Source organism: Megalopta genalis, chromosome 6, assembly GCF_051020955.1.
Source record: "Megalopta genalis isolate 19385.01 chromosome 6, iyMegGena1_principal, whole genome shotgun sequence".
In the NCBI taxonomy this organism is placed as follows: domain Eukaryota; kingdom Metazoa; phylum Arthropoda; class Insecta; order Hymenoptera; family Halictidae; genus Megalopta; species Megalopta genalis.
The window spans coordinates 7105327-7131990 of record NC_135018.1 but is presented as its reverse complement, the minus strand read 5'-3'; the positions used below and the strand labels follow the sequence as shown (position 1 = coordinate 7131990).

The window sequence follows — 26664 nt, the reverse complement described above, 5'->3', positions numbered from 1 at the left end:
CCATTACATATTGTAATATGTTAAGACGTTAATTCAGAGCATTATATTTTTAATCACGTTAAATATTTAATTCTCGCTCGACAAATTTTAAATTGTACCATTATTAAAGCGATGATCAGTTAATATATTCATATTTTTTATTTAAAATTTCATCTGATTTGAAACGGATGTCCGGTGTGCGCACTCTAGCGACCATTTGAATCGACCACTTTCTTTCCGTTCATCTGGCTCTCGAGACTGTTCATAGCTGTCACGATGAAGGTACGAATCCATGAATATTTTGAGCATCGTAGAAAAATTCGAAACAAGTAAACATAAAATTTGCACAATGAAAAGCTGTGTATAATATTTTCTATACATATTTCCGCAATTGTTCCTTTATTTACAGTTTCATGTGTGCATGTTTTTGGCAGGAGATAGTGATTCGAAACATAAGTAGTTTTGTTCAAATATAATAGTTTTATTGAGTCTGATTATTGAATTTGTTAATTGATACAATTAGAAATGTTAACACAGTTTTATATATATATATAAAATTAATCACCATACTATTTGTCAATAATATAATCCTAATGTTCGTTAACTCTAAAAGAAGATCGTTGACGTTATCCTTTGATTTGCAATTTAATGTTTATGTTTATGTTATTTCTCTTTCAGCTGAACGTATCCTTTCCGGCAACAGGATGTCAGAAATTGTTCGAAATTTCCGACGAACATAAGCTGAGAATATTTTTTGAAAAGCGCATGGGTGCTGAAGTTGAAGCTGATGCTTTAGGTGACGAATGGAAAGGCTATGTCGTTCGTATATCTGGTGGCAACGACAAACAAGGTTTTCCTATGAAACAGGGTGTCCTGACTAATGGTAAATTATTGTAATTTTTTTCATTTTGTATTACTGTTGCAATCACTGTGCAATACATTTTTATGTATTATAGTTTAATATCATAATGCTTAGACCTAGTATAAATTTACATAATCATGAACAGGTCGTGTACGTCTACTGCTTTCGAAGGGACAATCCTGCTACAGACCCAGGCGTGACGGTGAACGTAAACGTAAATCCGTTCGTGGGTGCATCGTAGATGCAAACTTATCTGTTCTTGCCTTGGTTATTGTCAAGAAAGGAGAAAAGGTATTAGTTACCATTCGAATAATTATGCATACAATTTATCCATGTAGTTCAAAAAGTATGTAAGAACTTACCTTACGATACTGTCATAAACATGGAAAATCAAATATTCGTTTTTGGATTTGAGAGAGAGTTTAAATTTCTTGCACTTTCCCTCAGTGTACGAACGAAACATTATAAATTTCTAACTTCAAAGAGTATTTTATTTTTATATATTGATCAAACTCTTCTTACAGGAAATCCCAGGTTTGACTGACAACAACGTACCACGTCGTTTAGGACCTAAGAGAGCAAGCAAAATTCGCAAACTCTTCAATTTATCGAAGGAAGACGACGTTCGTCAGTTCGTTGTAAAACGGCCGATTCAAAAAGAAGGCAAAAAGGAACGAGTAAAAGCGCCTAAGATTCAACGTCTTATTACTCCACTTACTTTGCAGGTATATGTTTTTCATGTTTATCTATGTTGAAAATTTGAAAAAATTGTTAATGGTATGATGTATAAAGTAAATAATGCATACCGTTTTTACAGCGTAAACGACATAGACTAGCTCTGAAGAAGAGGCGCTGCTTGGCTCGTAAACAGCAAGCAGCTGATTACGCGAAGTTGTTAGCGCAAAGACAAAAAGAAGCAAAAAACAAACGTCAAGAAGAACTGAAACGCAGGCGTAGTGCATCAATGCGCGACTCTAAATCGTCCAGTCAGTCGGCACCCACTGCCCAAAAATAAATGACTGCAGTGTTGTATTTATAATTTAATAAAAGTACTTTCATCTACTTTCATTCGTATTTTTACTTCACCAAATTATACTAAAAGTGTTAGTAACCCGTATTTTTACTTCACCAAATTATACTAAAAGTGTTAGTAACCCGTATTTTTACTTCACCAAATTATACTAAAAGTATTAGTAACCCGTAGTCGAATTAGCTCTCTGATAAAATTAAGTAGCAGTTTAATATAGGAACAATTCGAACTTCCTAGTTTTTATTGAAACTATCTTTAGTACCTATCTGTTTGTCTAGGGAATTTTAAGAACCACACCTTACATGAAAATGCGCCTTTCTCCAAAAGAAACACACGTGTAACCCTAACCAATTTTCCAAACATTTGAAAGAGGTGGTTGTGATGCAGACGCTTCTGTAATTTATGTTGATAAATTAATTTACAATATTTAGTTGTATAAAACTTCGAACTCATAATTATTATTTCCAAATATAGATACATTACAATAAAGGTAAGTGACATATTCTGGTGTTATTAATTCTTTATTTTTATTTAATTATTTTAGTTACTTTACGCACAATACATATCATTTTAATTAATTTGACGATAAATTAACATATAGAACTTCGATTTTACTCCCTTTTTTTTAGATAAGATGGCGAAATCAAGAGTTACAAATAAACCTCCGCGTAAGGAAGGATTTAATCGTTCTAAACACAGCATGAATCCAGAACGACCTACGGAAGGATTAAAAGGTGTAGCAAAAGTACGATCAAAAGCAACAATTAGAAGACTACAAATGTACCGTAACCAAAAGCCAAAACGTGATCGTACTGGAAAAATAATTAGTCCTGCACCTTTCCAAGGATGGCAACCTTCTGGTACTATGTCTCGCGTAGAACCTTCACAAAGATGGTTTGGTAATTCGAGAGTAATATCACAAAATGCCTTACAAAAATTTCAAGATGAATTAGGGAAAGCTATGAAAGATCCTTATAATGTAGTTATGAAGCCCACGCAATTGCCAGTGACTCTTCTTCAACAGAAGGCTGTAAACGCAAGAGTACACTTGTTAGACACAGAAAGTTTTGAAAGTGTCTTTGGTCCGAAGAAGCTAAGGAAAAAACCAAACTTAACAATATCATCTTACGATGAATTACAAAAATTAGCAGAAGAAAAAGAGGAGACATATAATAAAGAGAAAGACATAAATGATGTAGATCTAGTACGCCCTGATACTGGTATGAGAGATGCACAAAGAGACTGGGTCATGGCAGCTGGACAAAGTAGAAGAATTTGGAATCAGTTGTACAAGGTCATAGATTCATCTGATGTTATTTTACAAGTTTTAGATGCCAGAGATCCATTAGGAACCAGATCTCCTCCAATAGAAAAATTTCTCAAGGAAGAAAAGCCTCACAAGCATTTAATGTTTATTTTAAACAAGGTAGACCTTGTACCAACATGGGTCACACAAAGATGGGTGGCCATTTTAAGCGCAGAATATCCAACAATAGCATTCCATGCTTCACTGACACACCCATTTGGCAAAGGTTCATTAATAAATCTGTTAAGGCAATTTGCAAAACTACACATAGATAAGAAACAAATTAGTGTAGGTTTCATAGGGTATCCCAATACAGGAAAAAGTTCGATTATAAATACTTTGAGATCAAAGAAAGTATGTAATGTTGCACCAATAGCAGGTGAAACAAAAGTCTGGCAATACATTACTCTGATGCGTCGCATTTATTTAATAGACTGTCCAGGTATAGTGTACCCATCAGCAGAAACTGATACAGAAAAAGTTTTAAAGGGTGTAGTGAGAGTTGAACGTATTCAAAACCCTGACGACTATGTTTCAGATGTATTGTCACGTGTAAAGCCGGAATATATACAGAAAACTTATAAAATAGCAGAATGGAGCGATCACATAGACTTTTTGGAGAAATTAGCTTGCAAAAGCGGTAAATTATTGAAAAAGGGTGAACCAAATATTGTCATAGTTTCACGTATGGTTTTGAACGATTGGCAGCGTGGTAAATTACCTTTCTATGTTGCCCCTCCTGGATTTGAAGAACCCTTATCAAAAATAACAACCAGTGATGAATCTCCTACAGAAAATAATGACACTCAAACAGAAAATAATAATGTCGAAGCAACAGAAAATAAAGAAGAAAATGAACAGCCAAAACTTGACCTAGCTGTGATACAAGATTTTAGAAAAATACGAGTTGGTTTGCCGTATTCAAGGGATGATCTTAAAAATGATTTATACGTTATGAATAATGAAGAAGATAGCTCCACTGAATCAAACGAGAATGACAATGATGCAGATGAAAATCAGGAAAAATCTATTATAGAGTTTGAAGATGAAGAAGAAGAACCAAAGAAAGACGAAGGAAGCAATAAGAATTCAGAAGATGAAAGCAGTGAAGAAATGGATAATGATTATTGCGATGGCGAAATTCGTCTTCCTTTAGAGAAAGACACTTTGTTGCAAAGTGCGTATGATATGGTAGAAGATCAGTATGATTCTAGCGACAGTGAGATGTTTAATACGAGAGCTGTATCGGGTAGCGGGGCATTCAAAGTTTTTTCTGTATCTACTAAAACAGAAAAACAAACAGGAACAGAGAAAAAATTAACAAGTAAACAGCGGCGAGCTTTGGAAAGAGCTAACAAACGGAAAAAGATTGGTAGCAACTTTTACGAAGTTAGTAATGTTAAGAATAGAAACAGGAACAGAAGGGTTCCTAAAGTTAAAAGAAAATAATTTATAGATAACTAGGATAGATTAAAAAAATTTTAAATAGTGTAGTGTAGTATTTAATTTTATTCTTCTGGTCTTGAGTCCTTTTTTATCAATATGTTTGTACAAAAGTATGATCTAATAAATTTATTTGTTGAATGTTTAGTAATAAATCAATTTCAAAATGTTTATATGCATTTTACTCAATAAATAAATTTGTAAAAACCAAACGGTATTTGAAAATCTCTTGTGATTCATCTGGTATCCATATGTACTGTCAAATATATGTAGTGCATATTGTACATAGTTCCTCTTTATTACTGCAGAGGTCTATTGTGTTTGACATTCGTTTCACATTGTATATAAAGTATATGTATGTACGTGCGTTTCTGAAACGTTTTAAAAAATGTGCCCACAACGTAATTTTATATTTTTTATCTGACAGTATATTTTTCTATTTAAATAGAATAAAAATATCTGTTAAAATATTTATATAACAGTCTTGGAAAACCGCTGCGAAGGTATTTAAAGAAAGAATATATGCCTAACCTACCGATATAATATAAACGTAAATATGTTTTGAATATGTCAATACGTTATGAAATTATAATAATTGTGTTTTTTAATAACATAACGGTAAAAATATTTTCAGAACTGCAATTAACACATTCAAAATGAGGAGTCGTAGTAATTCTGGTGTTCGCTTGGATTACTATCAACGAATTGTTCATAAAATTATTATGGACCATCAAAATGCAGTCACAGGTCTTTTCCCTGCGAGTCCTGAGAATGATCATGCCTGGGTGCGTGATAATATATATTGTATTCTCGCTGTATGGGGGCTTTCCATGGCATATAAAAAAATAGCTGATGCAGACGAAGATAGGGCAAAAACTTACGAACTGGAACAAAGTTGTGTGAAACTAATGAGAGGTCTACTAATGGCAATGATGCAACAAAAAGAAAAAGTTGAAAAGTTTAAGTCCAGTCAAAATCCACATGATGCTTTGCATGCCAAGTATAGTTCTGTCAATGGGCAAAGTGTTGTTGGCGATACAGAATGGGGGCACCTTCAAATAGATGCCATTTCGCTTTATTTACTTGTTTTAGCGCAAATGACAGCTTCTGGCTTACAAATTGTTTTCAATTTAGATGAGGTAAACAAACATTTATAATACTTATGCACTGTTAGTCAGATGTAAAACACATGTAACATAATTACTAGAAATTTCTGTGATATAACTTTAGGTAGCATTTATTCAGAATTTAGTATTTTATATTGAGTCGGCTTATTGCACTCCTGACTATGGAGTCTGGGAGAGAGGAGATAAAACAAATCATGGCTTACCTGAACTAAATGCTAGCAGTATTGGAATGGCTAAAGCAGCAATGGAAGCAATGAATGAACTAGATTTGTTTGGTGCAAGAGGTGGACCAACTTCAGTAATTCATGTATTAGCTGATGAAGCACAAAAATGTCAAGCAGTTTTACAGTCCATGTTACCACGTGAATCAAACTCAAAAGAATTAGACAGTGGATTGTTACCTATTATAAGTTTTCCAGCATTTGCTGTGGATGAACCTAATCTAATTCAATTAACAAGAGACACTATTACTAGGAAACTGCAAGGTCGTTATGGATGTAAAAGGTTTTTAAGAGATGGATATAAAACTGCAAAAGAGGATCCAAACAGGTGGATAAGACAAATTAAGAAATATTTCATAATTACAATCTCTAATTATACGTTTTTATTCATGAATTTATTGTATTTCTAACAGGCTTTATTATGAACCATGGGAACTGCGTATGTTTGAAAATATAGAATGCGAATGGCCTTTATTCTTTTGTTATTTAATTGTGGATTACTGCTTCCAAGGAAATCAAGAGGCAGTAGAAGAATACACGAAACAGTTAGAAGACATAATGATCAAGGCTGATGATGGAATCAAATTAGTACCTGAATTATACTCTGTAGAAGCTGCAAATGTATCAGCAGAATATGCTGAACCAGGTAGTCAAAAACGAATTGCGTTAGGTAGATGTCCATTTATGTGGGCGCAGTCTCTTTACATTTTAGGAAAATTATTGCAAGAAGTAAGTACACAGATACAAGAAGCCTATATTAATTAATAAAAACTAAATTTGTCTTCTTCGGGAACAGGGTTTCCTAGCTGTGGGAGAATTAGATCCATTGAATAGACGCTTATGTAGCGAAAAAAAACCAGATGTTGTTGTGCAAGTTGTAATACTGGCAGAGGATGCAGAAATTAGAGAAAAAATTGCCCAACACGATATCCATGTTCAAACGATTGCGGAGGTGGCTCCCATAGAAGTGCAACCCGCAAAAGTACTCAGTCATTTGTATACTTACTTAGGTATGCTGAAATTGTAACATTTCTGTATTGTATAATATTTGATTTTCTCTCTTATTCAAATGAAAATCGTTTATCATTAGGCCGCAATAAGAAATTAGGTCTGTCTGGCCGTAAATCAAGAGACGTAGGAATTTTGAGCACCAGTAAATTATATGCACTGAACGATAAAATATTTGCGTTCACGCCACAGGTAAGTATCGTATATACTTATAAAAAACTGTCAGCTCTTCTATACTTTTACTTCTTGTCTTATGTTGCCTCTTGTTCTTGCATCGAACATTAGTTGACAGACATGACCCGCTTCTACATCGCATCGGACTATGAGCTCATGATTGACATATTCAAAGGCGAAATTAATTTCTTGAAGTCTAGCTGGCAGAACATGTTAGGCCGTCCTCTTGTGGTCATGCCCCTCAAGAACATTCATCTAGGTATAGTAATTTAATGTTTAAGAACCATAATTTTTATTTGTGTTACTTCTTCTTGAACGCATGAAAAGCAATCATACTGGAATGTCCGGAATATTAAGCTTACAAAGTAACAGAGATAAAATGTATGGTTTTTAAATATAGATGATTTTTTCTGGAACTCCATTTTTTCCTCTTATTGAAATTATTATGTATATATATATACTTATCTAAAGAACATCTAACATGTCTGCCTGCATGCGTGCATCTGTTTTTCGTTTTTAAATTTTTGCTTAGTGGCTATTTAACGTCTCGGTGTGAATTAAAATCGGCTGATCTTAGTATTTCACTAGCTATTAAATCACATACCGTGATATACCCAAGTGATCAATATCATTATATTTATCATGAGCGGCATCAATTAATGTTAAAGTATCTATCTCTCAATGGAAATACAATGCAACTGAAACGAAGGGAAGAAAGAAAGAAAAAGCAGTTTTTGAGGAAAGAAATAGTTTCGCTCCCTCAAAATACACAATCTAACAGTCTGTGAAGTCAGCTTATGTATGCTATGGTGTGCGCGTTTGTTGCATGTCTTAGAACTTTGACGCGGAGGAGTACTACACGACAAACGATGCAGCCCTCCTTGCCAACAATTTTACCACGAATATGGCATTCCTCACCATCAACTGGAAGCAAATGCTCGGCAGACCAACTATAACACTTGTCGCTACTCATAATCATCTAGGTACGCCATAGGCAGGTTTAGATCATCATTCAGGATAATATTTGATCAGAACGTGCTACTGAATTGGATAAAATTATCCCATAAGTAGAACATCCAAGAAATAACATCGAATATTTCCTTCTTTTTTCGTTCTTTCGATACACGAACACAATTCTGTTGTTTTCCATATACATTACGATTTTCAGATCAAGGAAAAATACCGCTGGCAATGATAACTACTATGAAAAAGCTAAAGAGCGGTTACATTAATGGCACCCGAGTTTCATTGGGCAATATGAACGATTTTTTGAGTACTTCCTGCATTACGAATTTAAGTTTCTTAGGAAGTTCTGAAGATGGAAAACCAGATAAATTAAATCCTCAGGTAAAATGAATCGTTGAAAGTATTATTTGATCAAAACACTATAATTTTCTGTTGCATTCAATTAGGTTCAGCAATATCTGGAAGAACATTTGATGCGCGCATTCCCACATCGTACCGGTCTTCTGAACAGACCGGTAATTCGAAGTGCAAAGAATTTAAAACGTAAAATGTCTGTAAAAGGTGCCATAAAGAAAACAAGATCGATTGCCGTGGAACGTGAGTTATGCTTAATGCAATAATACAATAATATCATAAACTATTTAAATTCTTAGAGCTCTGGTTGCATGTTTTATAAAGTGGATGCTAAGTGTTTGTGCAATATATTCCTACAGCTATGATTCCTACCATCCTCCAAGAATGTAAGTGTAATTAACTAATCGTAACTAATTCCCAAAAAGTTAACTTACCAGGAACAGAAATTAACAACAAATTTGAAAATCTGGTTCGTTTCATCATTAAAGTAATTTGAAAAAAAACAAACTATGATTTGTAGCTGAAATTCTTGGAATGGCAGGGGAGGAACGAAGGCCTTCGACTATTTTAAATACCAATCCGTTTATTGAAGTGACAGATACAACATTATCTCCTAATTCCACACAATCAGCTCCCGTAGACCGTACACCATCGCCCACGGATGAAATTTTGTCTTGGACAAATAGTACAAGGCTACACCGACACAGAGGTTTATGTGAAACTCAGTATGCAGACACAGAAGTTGAAGAGTTATTATCTATGCTCAGAGAAACTGAAAGTTTGGAAGAACAAGGAGATATTCTACAGTATCTCGTAAGTTATTATCGCTAAATTATTAAAATCTGAATTGTTTCAGTTCAAATAAATATTAACTCGAACGCTTAGGTGGATTCGCAAGGTCTCTATTTCAATACTGGCATGTTAGAAGAAGGTCATCCAGTTTTAATCAAAGATTTACTGAAAGATCTTTATGAGAAAGCTTGTCAACAAAAAATGTGGGGAATTGTACGTCACACAGCTGGAATGTTAGGAAAGAGGGTCGAGGATTTAGCTAAGGCAGTCACGGATTTATTAGTTCGACAGAAACAAGTTACAGTTGGAATGCCGCCCACCAATGAGCATACTATTGTAGCACCATTACCTGAGAACGAGTTACGAGTATTAATCCATCAGGCATATGGAGACGATGAATCCACTGCTATGTTAACGCAGGAATTACTTGTTTATCTAGCGATGTTTATTAGAACGGAACCGCAATTGTTTCATGAAATGCTCAGGCTTAGAGTAGGTTTAATTATCCAAGTAATGGCTACTGAATTATCCAGAACTCTAATATGTACCGGAGAAGAAGCATCTGAACATCTACTGAATTTATCTCCGTTCGAAATGAAGAATCTTTTGCATCATATTATGAGTGGGAAAGAGTTCGCAATAAGTAGCGGTACGTTTCTTCTTCCACATTATGAGTTTATCAGAAGGATAAATAATTTCAGAAAAATTACTATATGCTTTCAGTTGGCCGAGGTAACTTCTCCGTTATCAGCTGCAAGTCTAGCAGAGTCAGCAAGGTAATAGTTATAAACATTAACAATAGAACTATTTTATACTTCATGATCTCATGGTTGAATTGATCCAGAAATCACAAATTGGGGGTTTCTTGAGCCCTGACCAAACCGATGGCAGTGAAACAGAGCCAGATAGGCAAGGTCAATGGTTACGTCGGCGAAGACTAGACGGAGCATTAAATAGAGTGCCACGAGATTTTTATCCTCGCGTATGGCAAGTTTTGGAACGTGTAAGTATTTGGAAACTTTGCACGAACGATTTTTTAATGTTATAATTATATTAAAACCTTTGTGTTTGATAGTGCCAAGGCTTAGCAATCGAAGGTAGAGTGCTACCTCAAAATCTTACACAGGAAATGACACCCGGGGAACTGAAGTTCGCTTTGGCAGTAGAAACTGTCCTAAATACTATACCTCAACCAGAGTATCGTCAGTTGGTAGTTGAAGCTTTAATGGTATTAACTTTGGTAACTGAATATAATGTGGTTTCGTCACTGGGCGGATTGATTACCGTCGAGCAATTAGTTCATAAAGCTAATGCTATCTTCTTAGATGATCAGGTACGTTTATTGCTATCTAACGTTGCATTCACTAAATTACCTGTATTCGATGTAATTAGATGAAGATTGATGGAGATGCAACTTTATGCTGTGCTAAACCGAAAGACCAACGGGAAACAAATGCAATGGGAAATCTTCTTTGTGGTGGAGCAGCATATGTTTGTCAACACTTTTATGATAGTGCTCCAAGTGGTAGTTTCGGAACAATGACATACATCACGCGGGCCATAGCTTCTTCGTTAAATTGTTTACCAAAGGATGGCGAATTTGAATGTTCAATATCATAGTTATATTTATTTCTTAGAGATAAGAAAAGTTTTAGTTTACATTACATCCAAATGTCTTTTCATAAATGATTTATTAGTTAATCATTATTTAGCTTTTGTGTGAAGTATAAGTTGCCGCGAATGCGAAGAAATTTTGTTGCTAAAACTTGCAAGTTGCTAAAAGTTCCGATATTAACTATCAAATGGAGTTCAGTAAAGATTTTGAAGATTTTCTATACAGAAATCTTTGTAATATGTTAAATATGAAAGGAAAAAGCGATTATTCATTTATGAAGTTTATTTTTCCTATGTAATGACAACATAAATCTTTCACTTGGTTTTGCTAGTTTTGGCAAAAGGATTCAATTTCGTCATCCAAGACGAAGTTCTGCAATAATGATTTAAAATAAAATGATTGAAATTTCAAATAAAACACTGCTACAATATTTACATACCCTTGTGATGGAACATCTACATCTTCTACTTCTTTGATGTTTGCTTCTTTAAGTTTTGCAATTAATTCAGATCTATACTGTATTTTCAAGGGCTTTATCTCCTTTTTCTGCTCTTGCAATTTTAACCATTTGAAACATGCTTCTCTAAATGTTAACCCATACCATTCGATTTCTTCTCGTGTATACTAAAAATGAATAGAAATAAAATACTTATAGTTAGTAATACTTCCAAGAATTCTAATCTATCTTATGCATTATACAGTATTAAACATTAGTTTCTTACCGCAGTTAGATACTCTTTGTAACTATTAAAAATTTCTTCCCTTTTAATAGGGTCATTTGGATACAACGTTTTATCAACTAATGCTAGTAGTATTTGGCGTTTTAATTTAAGTGCAAGTAGTGATTTCAAATCACAGGCTGGAGTCTACAAATTATTAAAATATGTATATATGAAAGAATAATACACGGAAGTGTTTTACAATGATGTTTTACCTTCAGTAAATAATGATCAAAACCGTAATGTTCATGAATTAAATCAATAGTTCGATCAGTGACTACAACCCTCATATATGTATCTAAAACTTCACTGTACACTACGGACTTCTTGAGAAGAGGAAACCAAAAATGAGGAATTCTACGACAACGTCTGCCTTTCCTTAAAAAACCTTGTATTACTGCTTCTCCACCCCAAATACCATGATCCATTTCTTTGGGAGTCAGCAATGGAATTGGTACATTTTGAACTGGTCGTCTATAGATTTATTAAGTTAGAAATCTGAAATAAAAGAGGAAAAAAACAAGATATTTTATGTAACTAAACTACGTACACAACTCCTGTCTCTTCATCTCTGAGATAAGTGCCTTCTTGTTTTACATAATGGACAGCTGTTGGTTGCTGTAATTTCCATTCATGCCAGAATTTTCTATATTCCTTTGGTAATTCTGCACCGATTCCTCTTGACCACCGTGTTATTTTCGGGATGTAATACAACCTCTAAAATTTATCATTCTTATAAATTATTTTGAGACGATACACGATTGTGATTGTGTTATGACTTTACTACACAATAAATCATTGTGTTACAAACGAAATAACTTGTTAAATGAATCACTGATTATACATATTTACTATCATTTTAGGTTAACGGTTTAAATAACTTAAATCGTTCGACATGGTGTGAAATAATTACCTGGGCAAGTTGTTTTTCTGCCATATTTTTTATTAATTTTTTAATGCATTAACAATATTTATGTTAAGGTAAATGTTTTTCTAATAAACAACTGTAAAATTTAACAACTATGTGCATATAACAAAAATTGTGAGTATAACACAATGAAGACAGTGTTTAATCCAGTTTAACCCGTGGCGAACTCCGACACTCTTTGACCACTCTGACGTTATTCAAGATCAAGATTCAATTTCTAGCGCACATGCATAATGCATTTTATAAATTGTACATTGTATCCAAATTAAAAAGAATTGTTTATTGGTCATTGAAATGTAACCAAAATTCAAATTTAGGGTACTATTAGAATTATATAATCCATGGTCAGACAAATACGACCTACATATGTTAGATGTAGAAATGATTTGTGGTCAGACAAATAGGTAGTATAAAAACAGTCAGAGAGGCAGAGTATATTCAAATAATTGCACACCACAATGAAACATCTAATTAAGTTAATTTTTATGTTCTCTTTAAGTTATATATAGAATTTTAATTACTATCTTTCTCTGAATAAATTTTCTAATCTACTTTGTGCTGTATTAGTAAGAGGATTTATTCTTGTATTTTTATTTTATAGATTATATATGTATTTTCTTTTATTTACATGTACGTACGCTGACAAGAGTGCGACAGGTGAACGAACACTTATGCGACCGACTATACGCCGACGAACATAAACAATACGTTTTTATAAAATAATCATCTTATAAATAAGTTTTTCTATTAAAACACTAGAATGTACAGGGAATATAAAATGGTACATCGTTTATATACCAATTATTAGTTTATCACATTTACATAGTAGTATATTTGTTTGAAGTGAAAAAGATTGTCTTTCATAGTATCTTGTATTCTTTAATGTAATAGTCTAACGTGACTAGCAATAAATACAAAAAGAACAATTGTTATTTTTGGGCAAAGTAATACGATTTTTGCTCAGCAAGTAATGTAGAATCAATATAAAATAGTACAAATTAACATCCTGAAATTTTATATCCATGAAAAAAATACCTGAATTTTGTTTTCGAATATAAAACTGTGCAAGTAAATTGACGACTTAATATACTGCATTTCATAACTAATAATACTGATAAAGCAGTATTGTAAATAATGTAGACACGAAAGCGGACACATTATAAATATTTTTTTTTTTAAATACACATATTACGACATTCATTTGAAACAAGAGCTTACTATACACAGTTACTATAGACAATTCTTTAAACATTCTTATGTTGTAAATAAATATGTAGTTCAGTTTTGCTTAAAACGATTATATATTACAAATATTAACTTATCGTTATACTTATAACAAAAATAACATGTAAACATCTTGTCACAACTTCATATTGAAATCAACAAGTAGTGACAAATAACTTTATGTCTTATATATATCTAAACGTTAAATTCTTCTCGTTTTGTCTCTTTAAATTTTAATAAAAAATATAACGATAATAATAACATGAAACATAAATATATTTTAAATAAGTATCAACTTATTAACGAAATATATTAACAGAAACAGAAAAAAATTATTATGCTTCGTTCTTTCATATACAATATATTCAATGTAATATTCAAAGCATTTTTTAGTCTGTTCACTTCTTTTTTTTATTGCCTGGAATCAAAAGTTCTCAATCTATTGTCGTTTCCATTCTAAATTTATTTGGCCTGAAGTATGAAATATATAACTTAAAAAAATTAACACGTTTACTGTCTCAGTTTTTCACAAAACAATAAATTTAATCCAGACTATGCATCGTATGTAAAGCAAGAACATTATGAGAATAACGACCGTGCATTACATACGACACGGAAAACAGTGAACGTGTTAAAGAACTTCAATTACCTAGAGTTTTTATTATCTAGAGACTCTTCATTTTCATTCATTTCTTTAGACTCCTGTTTTATTAAGTCTACATCAGTGTAAACATCTTCGATGTATGTTATCGAATTATTTTCTGTACCAATCCCTTCTTTGTTCACATATGTATTCAACAGCCATCCTTGATTACTCCCTATTTCTGTTGATACAACAAGAAACAATTCTTTCTCCTTACTGTCTATCTGGTCCTTTAGATACACAAGTAAATCATGGTCCTAATACCACAATAACTTTGAATTAGCACAGTTCATAGTTTAATAATGTATTACTTTTACTGTATCACTTTTCATTAAAAAAATTATTGAATTATGTTTACTGACCTTTCCTATGAGTTGAGGAGAATCCAGTTTTGAATCAAGATTATAAAAGGCACCATGAATTTTTTTCAGGGCAATCCAATGACGTCTTTTTAGAGGAAGCAACACAAAACCTAATTTGTATTCTGTTGGTACATTTAATATGAAGCCTTCTATGTTGTCTAAACAGAGACATGTAGGATCTCTACAAAATTTAAAGATATTATAAATGTATAAGAATTCACAGTCTAACAACATTCTACTATTTATAATCATAATCTTTTACAAACCTGCGTTTATCAAACCAAACAGCTTCACGTCCTTTTTGTTGCAACGCTGCCATAATAACATTAATATCATAATTACCAAGTCCTAACAATGATTTATGAGGATTGATCCATACATCCGGACTTAAGTTATAACAAATTTTGTCTAATTCCTGTTTACTAAACCCTCTCTCTTGGAACAGGTTGTTTAATGCATGTAAAGCACAAAGTTCTTTCACCTACAGATGTCATAGATGTAAAATTAATACAATCATATATATTATTAATTTTCAAATCAAAGCATTCGATATATTACTTGTCTTTCATGGTAAATGGATTCATTCATATCATCTGCTGTATTTGCAACCATTTTATCTACATAATTTTTCTCCGGAGTTATATCAGAAATTTTGTTAGTCAGTCAATTGCATCGCTCGCCGAATTGTTTACCGTGTCACAATGTTCCACAAGTTTTACAATAATGTATCATTCATCAACAACATCCAATATTTAATGACACTGAAAACAGAAACGAACAACTATTTATTGGGATTTGTTAGAAGATATCATTCATGAAATAATTATAATCGAAACACATACTGGCATATTGCATCGGAAAAACAAATGATAAATACTGTCACCATGAAATACACTACAGTTTTACAACAGATCAATGAAAAGTAACAAATGTTGATGTAATATGTCTGTTACTGGTTTACGTTCATTCATAATTACAGTTTGTTAGATATCGCGAGCGAGTTTATAATGTATATATATATAGTGTACATATGTACATTCACTATTCACTTACTTTTATAATTCGTAAATTCAAGTGTACGTATTCAATGACAAGACGTAGTTGATGGAAAAGTAAGATGGTTTCAGTCTATTGGCGCCACTTAAACAAGATGATGGCATTGCTGATTGGAGATTATTTAAATATGATATAACAGCTAAAGTAGCAAATTGTCAGTAAGTATTTAAACGTTCAGTATTATAGTGTCATGTATTTCTTTCCACACGGTGATATGAATTACAATATTACTGGATTTTTAAGTACATTGTACAAAACGGTTTTGCGTTTGTAGCCATAGACAATGAACGTTATCAATGCACTAATATTGGTCATACTGTAAAATGTTAGAAATCACGCTTCTATGGTTAAGTTAAAAACGCAGTACAGTAATATAATCATGTTTTGATCTTGAATATTGAGATATATAAAAATGCCACAACAATGTTTGAGGAAAATTGCATTATTGGAAAGGTTAGAAATTCCATTATATATGAAGCACTGTATTGTTGAGTGACATTTTCAAATATACTCGGAATGGACATTCAATACAAATTCAATAGAGAAATAGATTGTAAACAAGGAGCTGTACGATCGGTTCGATTTAGTGGTATGCATAGATTTGAATCATCTTTTTTCTGTACTCAATGTTAATCGTTTACCAAAGAATACAAATTTTTTAGTTGATGGCACTTATTGCTTAACTTGTGGATCAGACAGAAAATTGAAATTATGGAATCCACATAGAGGGGTAGCTTTGAAGACATATGGAGGACACGGAGACGATGTAATGGAAGCTTGCTCATCATGTGACAGTAGTCAAATTATTTCTTGTGGATTAGATAAATCAGTTATCCTTTGGGATGTGGCAACTGGAACTCTAATTCGTCGTTTAAGAGGTCATGTAGGTCCAGTTAACACAGTAAGGTATGTATACATTTTATACATTTATTTGCTCTAACTATGATAAAATACAACTTGTTTCAAATATTATTAGATTCAATGAAGAGTCTACTATGGCTATTTCTGGATCTAGAGACAATTCAGTCATGTGTTGGGATGTGCGTTCTAAAGCTTTAGATCCTGTACAATGTCTAGGTGAAGCTAAAGATTCTATTTCTAGTGTGAGAGTATCTGATCATGAAATTCTAACAGCTTCGTTCGATGGTAAGATACGCAGATACGATATTCGTGTCGGTGAACTGTATGCAGATTATATGGGAGGTACTAAATAATATAATACTCTTATGAAAAAGACAGGAATGTGAACTGTAATTAAATATAATAAATATACATATTGTAGATGCAGTAACATGTGCAAGCTTTACAAGGGATGGTCAATGTATAGTGGTCAGCTGTGCGGATGCTGTAGTCAGATTAATGGATAAAGACTCGGGAGAACTGCTTGGAGAGTTCACAGGACACGTCGCGGATAATTTATGCCTGGAATCAAGCGTTGATGTTCAAGACGCTCGGATTCTTTCTGGTTCAGCCGATGGAAAATTATGGATATGGGATCTAGTTTCACAGAAAGTCATTGCGAAACTTTCAGGCTCTAAACCTACAAAACATCCAATAGTCTCCTTGAGTGTTCATCCGAAAGTTAACTGCTTCCTGGCTAGTAATGGACCAAATATTTTAATGTGGAACTCTGTGTCCACAGAACAAGAATAGTACTTTATGAAGAAACTTTGAATGTGTACATATATACTTAATCATAAATTCAATCTTAATAAAGTTGATTGTGTATTTTTTAACTTTTAACAAGAATATGTTAATGAAACTAGGGAATGTTGCACGAGATTCAAGATAACCAACTAAACCAAAATTATCCAGCTATTTGGATATCTCTTCTACCGGATTTAAAAAATTAATCATAAATTATGCATATGAATTTTATTATAATCTATACAAATTTGATTATGAATAATTCTCGTTTTGCAATCCAAATGTCACGAGATATGCATTTCAGGTATTAAAAATCTGGACTCTGTCCATACTCATTTGTATGTTTATCGAGGTACCAATAATATCATAGTTTGAAACGGTTTCAAAAATAATTGTTACTAACTGTTTTATAAAGGTTCTGATTAGAGCAGTTATGAAGAACCGATATTCCAAATAGCTGTTATGAAGAACCGAAATTTCTGTTCATATTGGTTTCGATAACGGCCCCTATATAGTTCCTCATCGCTCCTAAGACCATTTCTACATAGTTTCCCCTATGAACACGTTGTGAAGCAAAAGTGAATCGCAAATGAATAGTGTATGATGACGGCTCAAGAGTGATTATGAATTTCAAGTCCTGTGGGTAACTAGGTATATGTAATTGTTTATCTGGATACACGAGCTCATTATTTCGGGTGCTAAAACCACCAAGGTTTGTATCGTGGTGTACATATGCTCGTAGTAGCTTAACCTTGAAGAGCATCGAGACCATAGGAACTTAGGTATTTGGACGTCTAACGAGATATCCAGGTATGTAAATGTTTACTCGAGTATCTCGGACCTTCGGTCATGGGCTCCGTCACCTGCGTATGAAAGAAATAGAATATGGGTTAGCTCGAGCTGGGTCGTGGCGTGGCATACAGTTCGTGAAACAGGCTACGAGTACGCACGTAGCGTAACTTTAGCACAAACGGGACAGAGAGCGGTAGAGGGAGAAAGAGAGAGAACACCTGCGTGCGCAGGTGGCGCGATATCGGTGCGTCAGAATCAGTGGTCGCCACCGTCTCGCCCGGGTGAGGGAAAGAAAAAGAGAGAAAGAGTGAATAGTTCCCGTGGAGCGAAGAGAAATAGAATCGGCTGCGCGCAGGAGTAATAAAGGACGACGGACTCGGCACGACGAATGAAAAAGACGGACGAAAAGAGGGAGCAAGAGAATATACAGCGAGAGACACGGAGACGGAGGTGCTCGCACACGGGGCGGGCCTGCCAGTCTCAACCACTTCGTGGAGTACACTTTTTATTCTGTATTCGAGCACGCAGCCACTCTCAATTGTTGGCTGTTTGCACCTACACAATCGAAGAGACCCGTGACTCGCCCGATGCAGAGTGGAGGCTGTTGGACCGCGTGGTCTCGCCAGACTTTACTGCCAGCCAGTCACCGCACCGTGAGTGAGGATTGTTGATGTTGTTGTTGTTGATCGATCCCCCCCGGCTTGCCGGCTGTCAAAGTCACCGGAAACGCTGAAATCGCGGTCGAGACAGTGTGCCCGAACCGGAGACGAGTTTTGAAAATCTCAGGGTGTCAGTGACAGTGGTGGAAGAGCAGTGCTGGTGGAAGATACCAAGGAAACGGGTGTGCGAGGAAAGAGGGTTGTTATGGGGCGAAGTTGTCCACTGCTGGTACTCTTGCCGCTGCATTTGCTGACTCTACTCGGCTTCCTCGCGGCGGCTGATGCTCTCAACATTGACAGTAAGTACGATTTTTTTCGTATGCCTGCCGAACAGTGTACGGATGTAGATGTAGTATGCGCCAAACAGAGAAAAAAGTGAATAAGGTGAATGGGGGAACGTCAGTTGCTATTGGAGAATATACCGCACGACCACCATAGGAACGTTGTTGATTGACTGGGTATTCGTATGGGATGCGCCTAGCGCCGGTCTTGCTTACATAACCGACCTTTCGCGTATATTTTCGACGGTACGTCCCTACGAATCCGTCGAGGTAGGTCGCGGGAAATGAGGACAGTCAACGCAGATATCAAAGAATATTCGACCTACGGGCTCAATATCTCCGTGATCTCTGTGAGGGGGATGCTGGTGGTGGTGTGGAGATGCGTTGGTCCTCTGTAAATGGGGGAAGACCGCGATAGATGGAAGCACGTGAACATCTTCCTACGCTGTGCTCTTCATCTGGTGGTTTAGGGCGGGTATTCTTAAAAAACTAGGGGGAGAAGAGAAGCGTTAGCTGACACGTTTGCAAGATTTTCTGTGCCGTTTCTTAACGGTAAATTATATATTATAGAATTCCATTTTCATTCGAAAATCCACATAATATTTGTCCAAGTCATAGTGCCATAAAAAAAAGATCAACGTGTGAACGTATCTTTCCATTCATCGCTTGTATTCGAAATGGATCTTTCGAACTCGTTCTTACACTCCTCCTACAGGAACTTCTATTATACTATTATGCTTTACTAGATCGTAAACGTTTCGTTTTATGATCTAATCACGTTTTTCGCATTGACCTTTAAAGTCACGTGCGAGGCAAAGCGCCTCGGATGAAATCGATATTAGAGTGTATATTTAATATTCTTCGCAATCATGGAATATTGAAGCAGTCGCTGTACACTAAACTTATTTAATGAACGGATAAAACCGTATAAAGCAATTTGCATTTCATTCGGAAGCGGAGCAACGAAAATTCACATCATATCCGCGTTATTTACGACGCTTTGTAGCTGTTATTATAATATAAATTATAATCTTCGAATGTTATATTAAACGATGTGTAAATTATAATTCGTAACCAGGTCGTATGTTCTGGCCATATAAATGAATATTTTACACGAGTCGTGTAAAACGACTGTTAGCGAATGAACGTGTTGCGATAATCGACCGTTAGATATACGCAACCGATCTACAATTTCCAAGATATCTATCGGATGATATGATATGCAGTTAAAGAGTACCGAATGCATCTTATCGCCTGCGAACTACATCGGTGAAGTATTGTGAGAAGCGAAACAAATTAATATCTCTGTGTGCGCGCGCGCGCGCGCGTGTGCACTGTTATGCACGATCATAGAATCATACTTAATAATTCCTAAAACAATGTGAGACTATATTGCTGTGGCCGGATCTAGTTTTACGGTGCTTCGAAGTTTCGAAATCACTTTAATTTCTCATTTATTACGTTCCCCTTGTATAAAATTCGAATACGACTTCGAATACCTTTATCGACTATGTTTGCCATTTGTTAACACGTTGAATTCCACGCCGATTTTACAGAAATTGTCCGTGGTGCCACGATGAATTTTCTTTTATGCGATACATATAATGTTGAAATATTATCTGCAATAGATAAATTACAGTGTATAACCATGTTTGACATGTTAATTGCGACAGGGGCCACTGTTTGAATCGACGACGGTAATAGTACAAAATTTTAAATATTGACATTTGTTTGAAATTATATATATTTCTATCAATTTGGGCGCGCCGGTCACCGGTGGCCCCCATGGCGTCACCGCCAGGTTAAGTGCCGGTCACCGGTGACCCTCGTGGCATTCAACGTGTTAACTAGGAACAGAGCTTGGAATTAATTAAATAAAATTTTTTATTTCATTGATTAAACTTAACAAGTGTAAGAGACGGGTATTTTAATGGATGATCATCAGTAGAAATGATAACTGAATAATTAATTTAATTATCGCATCGCGACCTGATCGATGACTGCGTAATTATTTAATTAACTGCGATTATACGTTGGATAAATTAAAATTTGAGCCGTTAAATGCAATCGGTATTGAGTGTACTTCAATTGTAATCGTAAAGTCATTGATTTCATTCAATATTGTTCAATTCGGATCTGGAACAGCGTCGATTCATTGATCTTCTATTTTAATATGATAAACGCAGTGTGTTTCACACCTTTTCGCATAGCACTGCAAAAATGTTATTGCTTCGTACACGCGTGCACATCACAGTGTATCAATATTGATTCTGCTTATCCTTCATCTCTATTTTTGCCAGTATAACGTCGAAACTAATGCGAAAAGCCACTCTACGATTTCCTTCTTACGCATTTGACAACTGGTAAGCTAAACAAATGAACCGGGAAAAGGAAGTCAGCAATGTCTTTAAATCGCATTAAGTCGTCAAATTTAAATACCATCGGATATAGCTTATCAAGAACATCCTTTTAACGTAGAGATTAACTGTCGTATCGTTTATGTATCTTTCTATATTTTATTGAACAATAACGAACAATATTTGTACAATTTTCAATAACGTTTGAAGCAGATGTGTAAATACGCATCGGATAGTGCATCATTGGTATGATCCGGTACAAGACCATTTCTGTTCCCCTTCGAAATATTCGTAGAATTCAGATGATGCGGCTTCATTAAAAATATAACCGGTGTCACATATTGTGTATACATATAAGTCTGAGGTAATGATATGATTAGTTCATAGGATTCATTTTAGAGATGTATACATACATATATCCCTGAGCTAATGGTACGATTAGTTCATAAAATTCACTTTAGAAATGTATTCAGTCTCTCAAAGGAGGTACTCAAAGACGAGTTTCACGGGTGATGAAGTATCGCTAGCACTTATTATAATTTCTAAAAGGGGAAAAAAGATGCAAATTACCATTTGGATGAATATTTTTTTTATCTTTCCACAATGATGTTTTTCTTTTAGCGGTATTGTGACATAATTCGCGAGAGACGGACGCTATAACACGTTTCAACTGTTTCATTAAGATTCTTACGTAGATGGCATTGGCGCTACTGATATAGTTACAATGTACAAACGTCGCGTTTGTAAACGACACGAACAAATGCCGAGGATTTGTCCTGAATTTCGTGAGAATCGTTACAAGCTTTGCGCCAAGAAAATAACATCTTCTCTGGCGTAATATTTTTTTCAAAGGAAATTCTGATTTCAGGAAATAATCATTCGATTCGTGACGCCGAATGTTCTCCACTGGTGAAATATATCAAATAACGATTACACCGGGCGTAATGTGCGTGGGGTTTAAGGCGGATTTCATGAGCCTACGTGAATCAAATACGTAACGCGCGTTTGATGCGCGGAATACGATTGAATTTTAAACAATAAGTCTCCTTAAATTTCGCCGTGTCTTGTAATAATGGTAACAACACGTTTTTATTTAGGGCAAGATAACAAAAAAGCTAAACGACCTATCTAATTCTAGTTTTAGTCATTCGAAAGATCAATCCTTTTAATGTGAAAATGTGTAGAGTGTCAATGAGTTCTTCCTACGTTTACTTGCTTTAGTTTATATATTTTTTAAAAGTGCATTTTGTCACATTCGTCAATTGGTTGCATTGAATGGGACAAAATAAAGTAATATTGGCATTAATCTTATAAGTACGGCTTCTTTTATTTATTGTAAGCATATGTAATATTATATACTAATATTAAATTACATAAATTCTTTTTGCATCTTTGGGTTAATATCAAGTTTTAGTATTTTATAACAGAAAATATAGTCGTTTCATTAAAAACAAACTGAAACAAGTTAACAAAAAATCTTTTTAATTTCTTGATGTAAAAATTAATTTCCTTGTTTATTACAGACCTATGATGTACTGTATGTCCCATTCATAAGCTTGGTAACAACAATCAAAATGTAACTTGTTTAATTATTAAGACTATCCGACGCTGTATGTCATATTCTTGAAAAAATGCCTGATCGAATGCAACAAATATAAACAATAAAAAAAAAAATACAAACCCAATCACGAATAACAGTACTTCATATAATAACGTCGCGAGAAGAAAGGAAAAATATTACTTTCAAGCATAAAGAAAATTAATTGTCTGATACAGTTATATATCAATTGGTAGCGGCTTCAAATTACACGTGATTAGATATACATAATATGATTTCAAAATAAGTATAATTTTATTGTAGAAAGATTCACAATTTTGGAATTAATGGTAACGTCCCATTCATGTGGTAGTTCTCTCCTACAAATCGATCTTCGTAATGTAACTTCTCGGAAAGATAATGTTCGCATACAATAAATTAGAGAGCGCTTGCTGCTCGAAGCTAAGGGCGTGCCGGTAGGAATCGAGTTAACAGGAAGTCCATTCCAAAAGTTGCAGACTCTGATACGTCGGTAGCGATGTCAGGAATTGCGCGATGGTTAGTTATTCCATGGCCGTTTGTCACTCGGCAAAGATTGGCGAAGTAAGGAAGACGGATAAGTGGTTTTTCGCATGAGTTGAGCGACAACTCGGGAACTTTAAACGAATAGAGACAAAGTCTCTTCGTTACTTTCGACGAACAAACAAAATCCATTTTCCGAGATAAAATAAAAGTTTATCCGCAGCCGTCCTTATTTTCTCTGTTTCGCTTCTGGAAAATCAGGGGACACCGTCGCATCCGGTTAAACTTCCGAACTGCGAATGAGAGAAAGAGGAAAAGAGGGATAGAGAGAGATATAGAAGTTACGATAACTGTAAATAACGTCGCGAACAGCCATATTCCTGACACTGGGTGTTAAATCCGTGGGACATTCATTTTTCTATTGAATTATGGCGCGGATTATCTTTGGAAACGTGTATTCAACGCAGGATTACGGTACACAATTATGTGCTCGGAGGTTAGTATACGAGAGCATTACATACGCGACTATCTCTTCCGAACCAGGGATAACCGTGTTCTGAACGGGCGATAACTCCTGTCATTTCGCCATATGCTACCGGGCTAATGCGGTAGAAATCATTGGCAGCCATAATTGAAATTGTCGTTTCCTGGTTATTAATACTTTGACCACCGGCTCGTTAACCAGTTAGCTGTTGCGGCCTCTTTGAAAAGTGTGTAAACTACTGTAATTTGTTAAATACTGTATTTGTTCGATTTGTTCATATATATTTTTTTTAAATACAACACTTTTATAAAATATATAATTTAGTGAAGAATATCAAAGTATATCGCGAAGAAATGGCAACATTTTGTATTATGACGAATATACTCGTCAAGAACAGCTAACTGGTTAACAGACCCTTTGATGACTGTAATATGTATTATTATTATTTTTTTCATGAGCGAGATACAATACATCTAGAATTCTCGAACATCGATCAAATCAAATATTACATAAGATGTCGCAACGTCAGGGCGAATGAGAATAGGAACAACCGTAACCGACAATTTAACATTTAAAAAATGAAATTATGGAATAATTTGTTTCAGTAGAAATCATTAGATCGTATTACTTCCAGATATGTTTTATCGATTTACAAAAATATTTGACGTATCTTCGAAAGACTTTGTGATCAAATAAATTAGATTCCCTTGCTGATTTCCATGAAATTATTTAATTAGAAAGTCACAGATGAGTAAGATTAGCCTCATCATTTTCGGATTCAATATTTGCCGGATCCTGTAAATACGGCAGGTCGAAATTAAAGTGAAAGACTCGATCGAGTTTTAATCGGAAACTTCGACCCATATTCCCCTCCGCGGGTCATTAATCCGGCTATAATTCCTTCAATCGAATTTCCCCGGAGCTAAGAGTTCTTAAAAAGTTCCGCCATCGAAGAATTTTTCGACCCTGAAATTATTCGGGTCCTCAATCGAATCGGTTAACAAAGCCACTTAATTATTCCGTCGGATCTCCTTTAAACAGCACGGAAATTATGTCATTCGAACACGGCCGTGGTACGAAATTAAATCGAAAGTAATAAGGTTCCGCGGAGGCAGTCGATCTAATTGTTTATCGGCAAATTATTCACGATGGCGCGCGGCTCGATAGGAACCGAATTAAAATGGCGATCGGATTATTGGTCATCCTTGGTCGTAATTCTTCCACGACACCGTGGTCATACTAAATTGATACGAGTTATCGCGCCCGCCGATCCGTGTCCGCGGATTTTCCGTGAAAAAGATTAACGTTTCACCTCTCCCTCGACAGAATTTAACCGCGTTTAAAGCATTGTCTGCTAAATAACGGAACCCGAATTTACGCCCGGAGAACTCTTTTTATTCCAGGGTAACCGCGGGAACGGATACTGGATCAGCGACGAGAAATATTCGAGCGGTATAAACGTTGTTAACTGAAAAGTTGTACAACAGCCCATTAAAATGGAATAACTTGTTTAAAAATGCACGAACAATTTGATGTAAATAAATTAGTTTGCTGGAATTGCGAGATAAAAACAGTCGATGCTGCTTTTTGCAACTTTTCCGTAACAAAAGTTTGAAACACAATTGGCCAACGTTGCCACCGGTTAGCAACAATTAAAATCGTGGAAATTCACGAACGATACGACTGACTAGAAATTTACAACATGAATTTTCGAAATTTTCATTAACGTCAGCTAGCAAAAACTAATCCTTCCGAATCCTAGAAAAAGGAAACTCGAATCGTTTGCACGAGTTCGAGAAAAGTTATTCCGTTTTAAAGGGCGCCTTTCTCAAACGACCGTGTAGAAGAATTCTTCTCTTTCGAAGCGCCTGCATTCACGTATCTATTTTTTGCTAACCGATTGACGCGAAACGGAAATTTCAGTGAACAATGGCGGGAGTTGACCGGCGAACTTTGTTCCGAGGATTCGGCGACCATGAGAGGCAGCTGCGGTTGCGCGTATACATACGTACATATGTATAGTTACAGAATACATAGAAGTAATATATGCGACGCGATATTGCTGATCCTGTTTGTCCTGTCACATTCGTTTTTCTGTGTTAGGCGATACGATCCATCCAGCAGCGAGGAAAGTGGCATCGCATTTGAGAATTTCTTTTCACGTGTCAAATTATACATGCTTCCTTCTATCATCTGAGTGCATACTGTCACGTTGTAACACTGATCATAGAGAACTCCAGCCGACGCGATTCCATTAATCTCCGAAATTTCCTTTGACGACTGTTTCGCTAAAAAGGATTGCAAGCTCGCGCGCGCGATGTTCACAGTATACACCTGCCACACAATGACCTTTGAATGAATGTTAGTTCGAGTTGAGTGTAAACAGTAAAAGTTGGATTTTTTGTCGGATTAGTGTAAATACCTCAAAACTCGGTGTGACCGTTAGGATGAACACCCTGCAGAAGATCGCAGCACTTTTGCGTTAACCATCTTTCGGCTGGCGCGCACAGTATAGTATTCTTGAGAAATGAATTCTTTCGATCCGACGGGATGCACAGAAATCCCCAGGGGGTAAT

General features: G+C 35.1%; 7 protein-coding genes across 21 annotated transcripts in view; 5 read left to right on the top strand and 2 right to left on the bottom strand.

The window, feature by feature from the left end:
• Window positions 1–151: 151 nt before the first annotated feature.
• On the top strand, window positions 152–1903 carry RpS6 (ribosomal protein S6). The gene is made up of 5 exons (XM_033479668.2): window positions 152–261; window positions 658–862; window positions 987–1132; window positions 1366–1566; window positions 1659–1903. Exons 1-5 carry the CDS (start codon window positions 256–258, stop codon window positions 1854–1856), a joined length of 756 nt encoding a protein of 251 aa, XP_033335559.1. The 5' UTR covers window positions 152–255; the 3' UTR covers window positions 1857–1903.
• A 276-nt stretch (window positions 1904–2179) lies between these two features.
• Ns2 (nucleostemin 2) lies at window positions 2180–4791 on the top strand. The gene is made up of 2 exons (XM_033479692.2): window positions 2180–2361; window positions 2501–4791. The coding sequence occupies exon 2, from the start codon at window positions 2506–2508 to the stop codon at window positions 4624–4626; it is 2121 nt and encodes a 706-aa protein (XP_033335583.2). The 5' UTR covers window positions 2180–2361; window positions 2501–2505; the 3' UTR covers window positions 4627–4791.
• A 157-nt stretch (window positions 4792–4948) lies between these two features.
• Window positions 4949–11294, top strand: LOC117225890 (putative phosphorylase b kinase regulatory subunit alpha). 6 transcript variants are annotated; one of them, XM_033479680.2, is made up of 16 exons: window positions 4949–5123; window positions 5255–5759; window positions 5851–6296; window positions 6382–6697; window positions 6765–6978; window positions 7059–7168; window positions 7986–8133; window positions 8319–8497; window positions 8563–8713; window positions 8830–8856; window positions 8991–9283; window positions 9356–9911; window positions 9986–10038; window positions 10107–10265; window positions 10338–10595; window positions 10655–11294. In XM_033479680.2, the coding sequence occupies exons 2-16, from the start codon at window positions 5277–5279 to the stop codon at window positions 10880–10882; spliced, it is 3621 nt and encodes a 1206-aa protein (XP_033335571.1). In that variant the 5' UTR covers window positions 4949–5123; window positions 5255–5276; the 3' UTR covers window positions 10883–11294. The 6 variants fall into 6 exon arrangements, with proteins under 6 accessions (XP_033335571.1, XP_033335569.1, XP_033335570.1 ...); XM_033479678.2 differs by having other exon boundaries at window positions 4949–5170; XM_033479679.2 differs by lacking the exon at window positions 7986–8133 and adding an exon at window positions 7262–7409 and having other exon boundaries at window positions 4949–5170.
• On the bottom strand, window positions 11142–12785 carry mRpL28 (mitochondrial ribosomal protein L28). The gene is made up of 6 exons (XM_076523110.1): window positions 12510–12785; window positions 12147–12313; window positions 11812–12070; window positions 11600–11743; window positions 11317–11501; window positions 11142–11249 (listed from the first exon to the last, which is right to left on the bottom strand). The coding sequence occupies exons 1-6, from the start codon at window positions 12531–12533 to the stop codon at window positions 11192–11194; spliced, it is 837 nt and encodes a 278-aa protein (XP_076379225.1). The 5' UTR covers window positions 12534–12785; the 3' UTR covers window positions 11142–11191.
• A 1221-nt stretch (window positions 12786–14006) lies between these two features.
• Window positions 14007–15941, bottom strand: Josd (Josephin domain containing). 3 transcript variants are annotated; one of them, XM_076523111.1, is made up of 6 exons: window positions 15807–15941; window positions 15312–15514; window positions 15020–15234; window positions 14754–14934; window positions 14398–14648; window positions 14007–14166 (listed from the first exon to the last, which is right to left on the bottom strand). In XM_076523111.1, exons 2-6 carry the CDS (start codon window positions 15363–15365, stop codon window positions 14160–14162), a joined length of 708 nt encoding a protein of 235 aa, XP_076379226.1. In that variant the 5' UTR covers window positions 15366–15514; window positions 15807–15941; the 3' UTR covers window positions 14007–14159. The 3 variants fall into 3 exon arrangements, with proteins under 3 accessions (XP_076379226.1, XP_076379227.1, XP_076379228.1); XM_076523112.1 differs by lacking the exon at window positions 15807–15941 and adding an exon at window positions 15596–15799; XM_076523113.1 differs by having other exon boundaries at window positions 14007–14648.
• LOC117225898 (WD repeat domain-containing protein 83) lies at window positions 15850–17545 on the top strand. 2 transcript variants are annotated; one of them, XM_033479699.2, is made up of 4 exons: window positions 15850–15967; window positions 16472–16715; window positions 16786–17012; window positions 17092–17545. In XM_033479699.2, the coding sequence occupies exons 2-4, from the start codon at window positions 16579–16581 to the stop codon at window positions 17460–17462; spliced, it is 735 nt and encodes a 244-aa protein (XP_033335590.1). In that variant the 5' UTR covers window positions 15850–15967; window positions 16472–16578; the 3' UTR covers window positions 17463–17545. The 2 variants fall into 2 exon arrangements, with proteins under 2 accessions (XP_033335590.1, XP_076379224.1); XM_076523109.1 differs by lacking the exon at window positions 15850–15967 and adding an exon at window positions 16010–16398.
• A 958-nt stretch (window positions 17546–18503) lies between these two features.
• Window positions 18504–26664, top strand: part of LOC117225891 (low-density lipoprotein receptor 2) — a 123396-nt gene continuing 115235 nt past the window's right edge. For 5 of the 7 annotated variants that reach the window (XM_076523098.1, XM_033479690.2, XM_076523096.1 and 2 more), the window contains exon 1: window positions 18509–19206. In XM_076523098.1, the coding sequence (XP_076379213.1) occupies window positions 19113–19206 (94 nt within the window). In that variant the 5' untranslated portion in view covers window positions 18509–19112. Of the gene's footprint in view, window positions 19207–26664 lie in introns of all 7 variants that reach the window. The other 2 variants (XM_076523097.1, XM_033479689.2) reach the window with 2 other exon arrangements.

What these genes read in the sequence shown, in the direction of transcription:
- LOC117225890 (XM_033479680.2), top strand. Translation starts at nt 5,277, where the DNA reads ATGAGGAGTCGTAGTAATTCTGGTGTTCGCTTGGATTACTATCAACGA. An exon ending in CGCTACTCATAATCATCTAG is followed by an intron (nt 8,134 to 8,318) that starts GTACGCCATAGG and finishes TACGATTTTCAG; the next exon opens with ATCAAGGAAAAATACCGCTG. An exon ending in AAGATCGATTGCCGTGGAAC is followed by an intron (nt 8,714 to 8,829) that starts GTGAGTTATGCT and finishes ATATTCCTACAG; the next exon opens with CTATGATTCCTACCATCCTC.
- Ns2 (XM_033479692.2), top strand. Translation starts at nt 2,506, where the DNA reads ATGGCGAAATCAAGAGTTACAAATAAACCTCCGCGTAAGGAAGGATTT.
- LOC117225898 (XM_076523109.1), top strand. Translation starts at nt 16,326, where the DNA reads ATGGACATTCAATACAAATTCAATAGAGAAATAGATTGTAAACAAGGA. An exon ending in GGTCCAGTTAACACAGTAAG is followed by an intron (nt 16,716 to 16,785) that starts GTATGTATACAT and finishes AAATATTATTAG; the next exon opens with ATTCAATGAAGAGTCTACTA. An exon ending in GTATGCAGATTATATGGGAG is followed by an intron (nt 17,013 to 17,091) that starts GTACTAAATAAT and finishes TACATATTGTAG; the next exon opens with ATGCAGTAACATGTGCAAGC.
- RpS6 (XM_033479668.2), top strand. An exon ending in ACAGGGTGTCCTGACTAATG is followed by an intron (nt 863 to 986) that starts GTAAATTATTGT and finishes AATCATGAACAG; the next exon opens with GTCGTGTACGTCTACTGCTT. An exon ending in TTACTCCACTTACTTTGCAG is followed by an intron (nt 1,567 to 1,658) that starts GTATATGTTTTT and finishes CCGTTTTTACAG; the next exon opens with CGTAAACGACATAGACTAGC.
- mRpL28 (XM_076523110.1), bottom strand. Translation starts at nt 12,533, where the DNA reads ATGGCAGAAAAACAACTTGCCCAG. An exon ending in TTGATCATTATTTACTGAAG is followed by an intron (nt 11,744 to 11,811) that starts GTAAAACATCAT and finishes AATAATTTGTAG; the next exon opens with ACTCCAGCCTGTGATTTGAA. An exon ending in ACAAAGAGTATCTAACTGCG is followed by an intron (nt 11,502 to 11,599) that starts GTAAGAAACTAA and finishes ATTCATTTTTAG; the next exon opens with TATACACGAGAAGAAATCGA.
- Josd (XM_076523111.1), bottom strand. Translation starts at nt 15,365, where the DNA reads ATGGTTGCAAATACAGCAGATGATATGAATGAATCCATTTACCATGAA. An exon ending in CCATTTACCATGAAAGACAA is followed by an intron (nt 15,235 to 15,311) that starts GTAATATATCGA and finishes TGACATCTGTAG; the next exon opens with GTGAAAGAACTTTGTGCTTT. An exon ending in CTCCTCAACTCATAGGAAAG is followed by an intron (nt 14,649 to 14,753) that starts GTCAGTAAACAT and finishes TTGTGGTATTAG; the next exon opens with GACCATGATTTACTTGTGTA.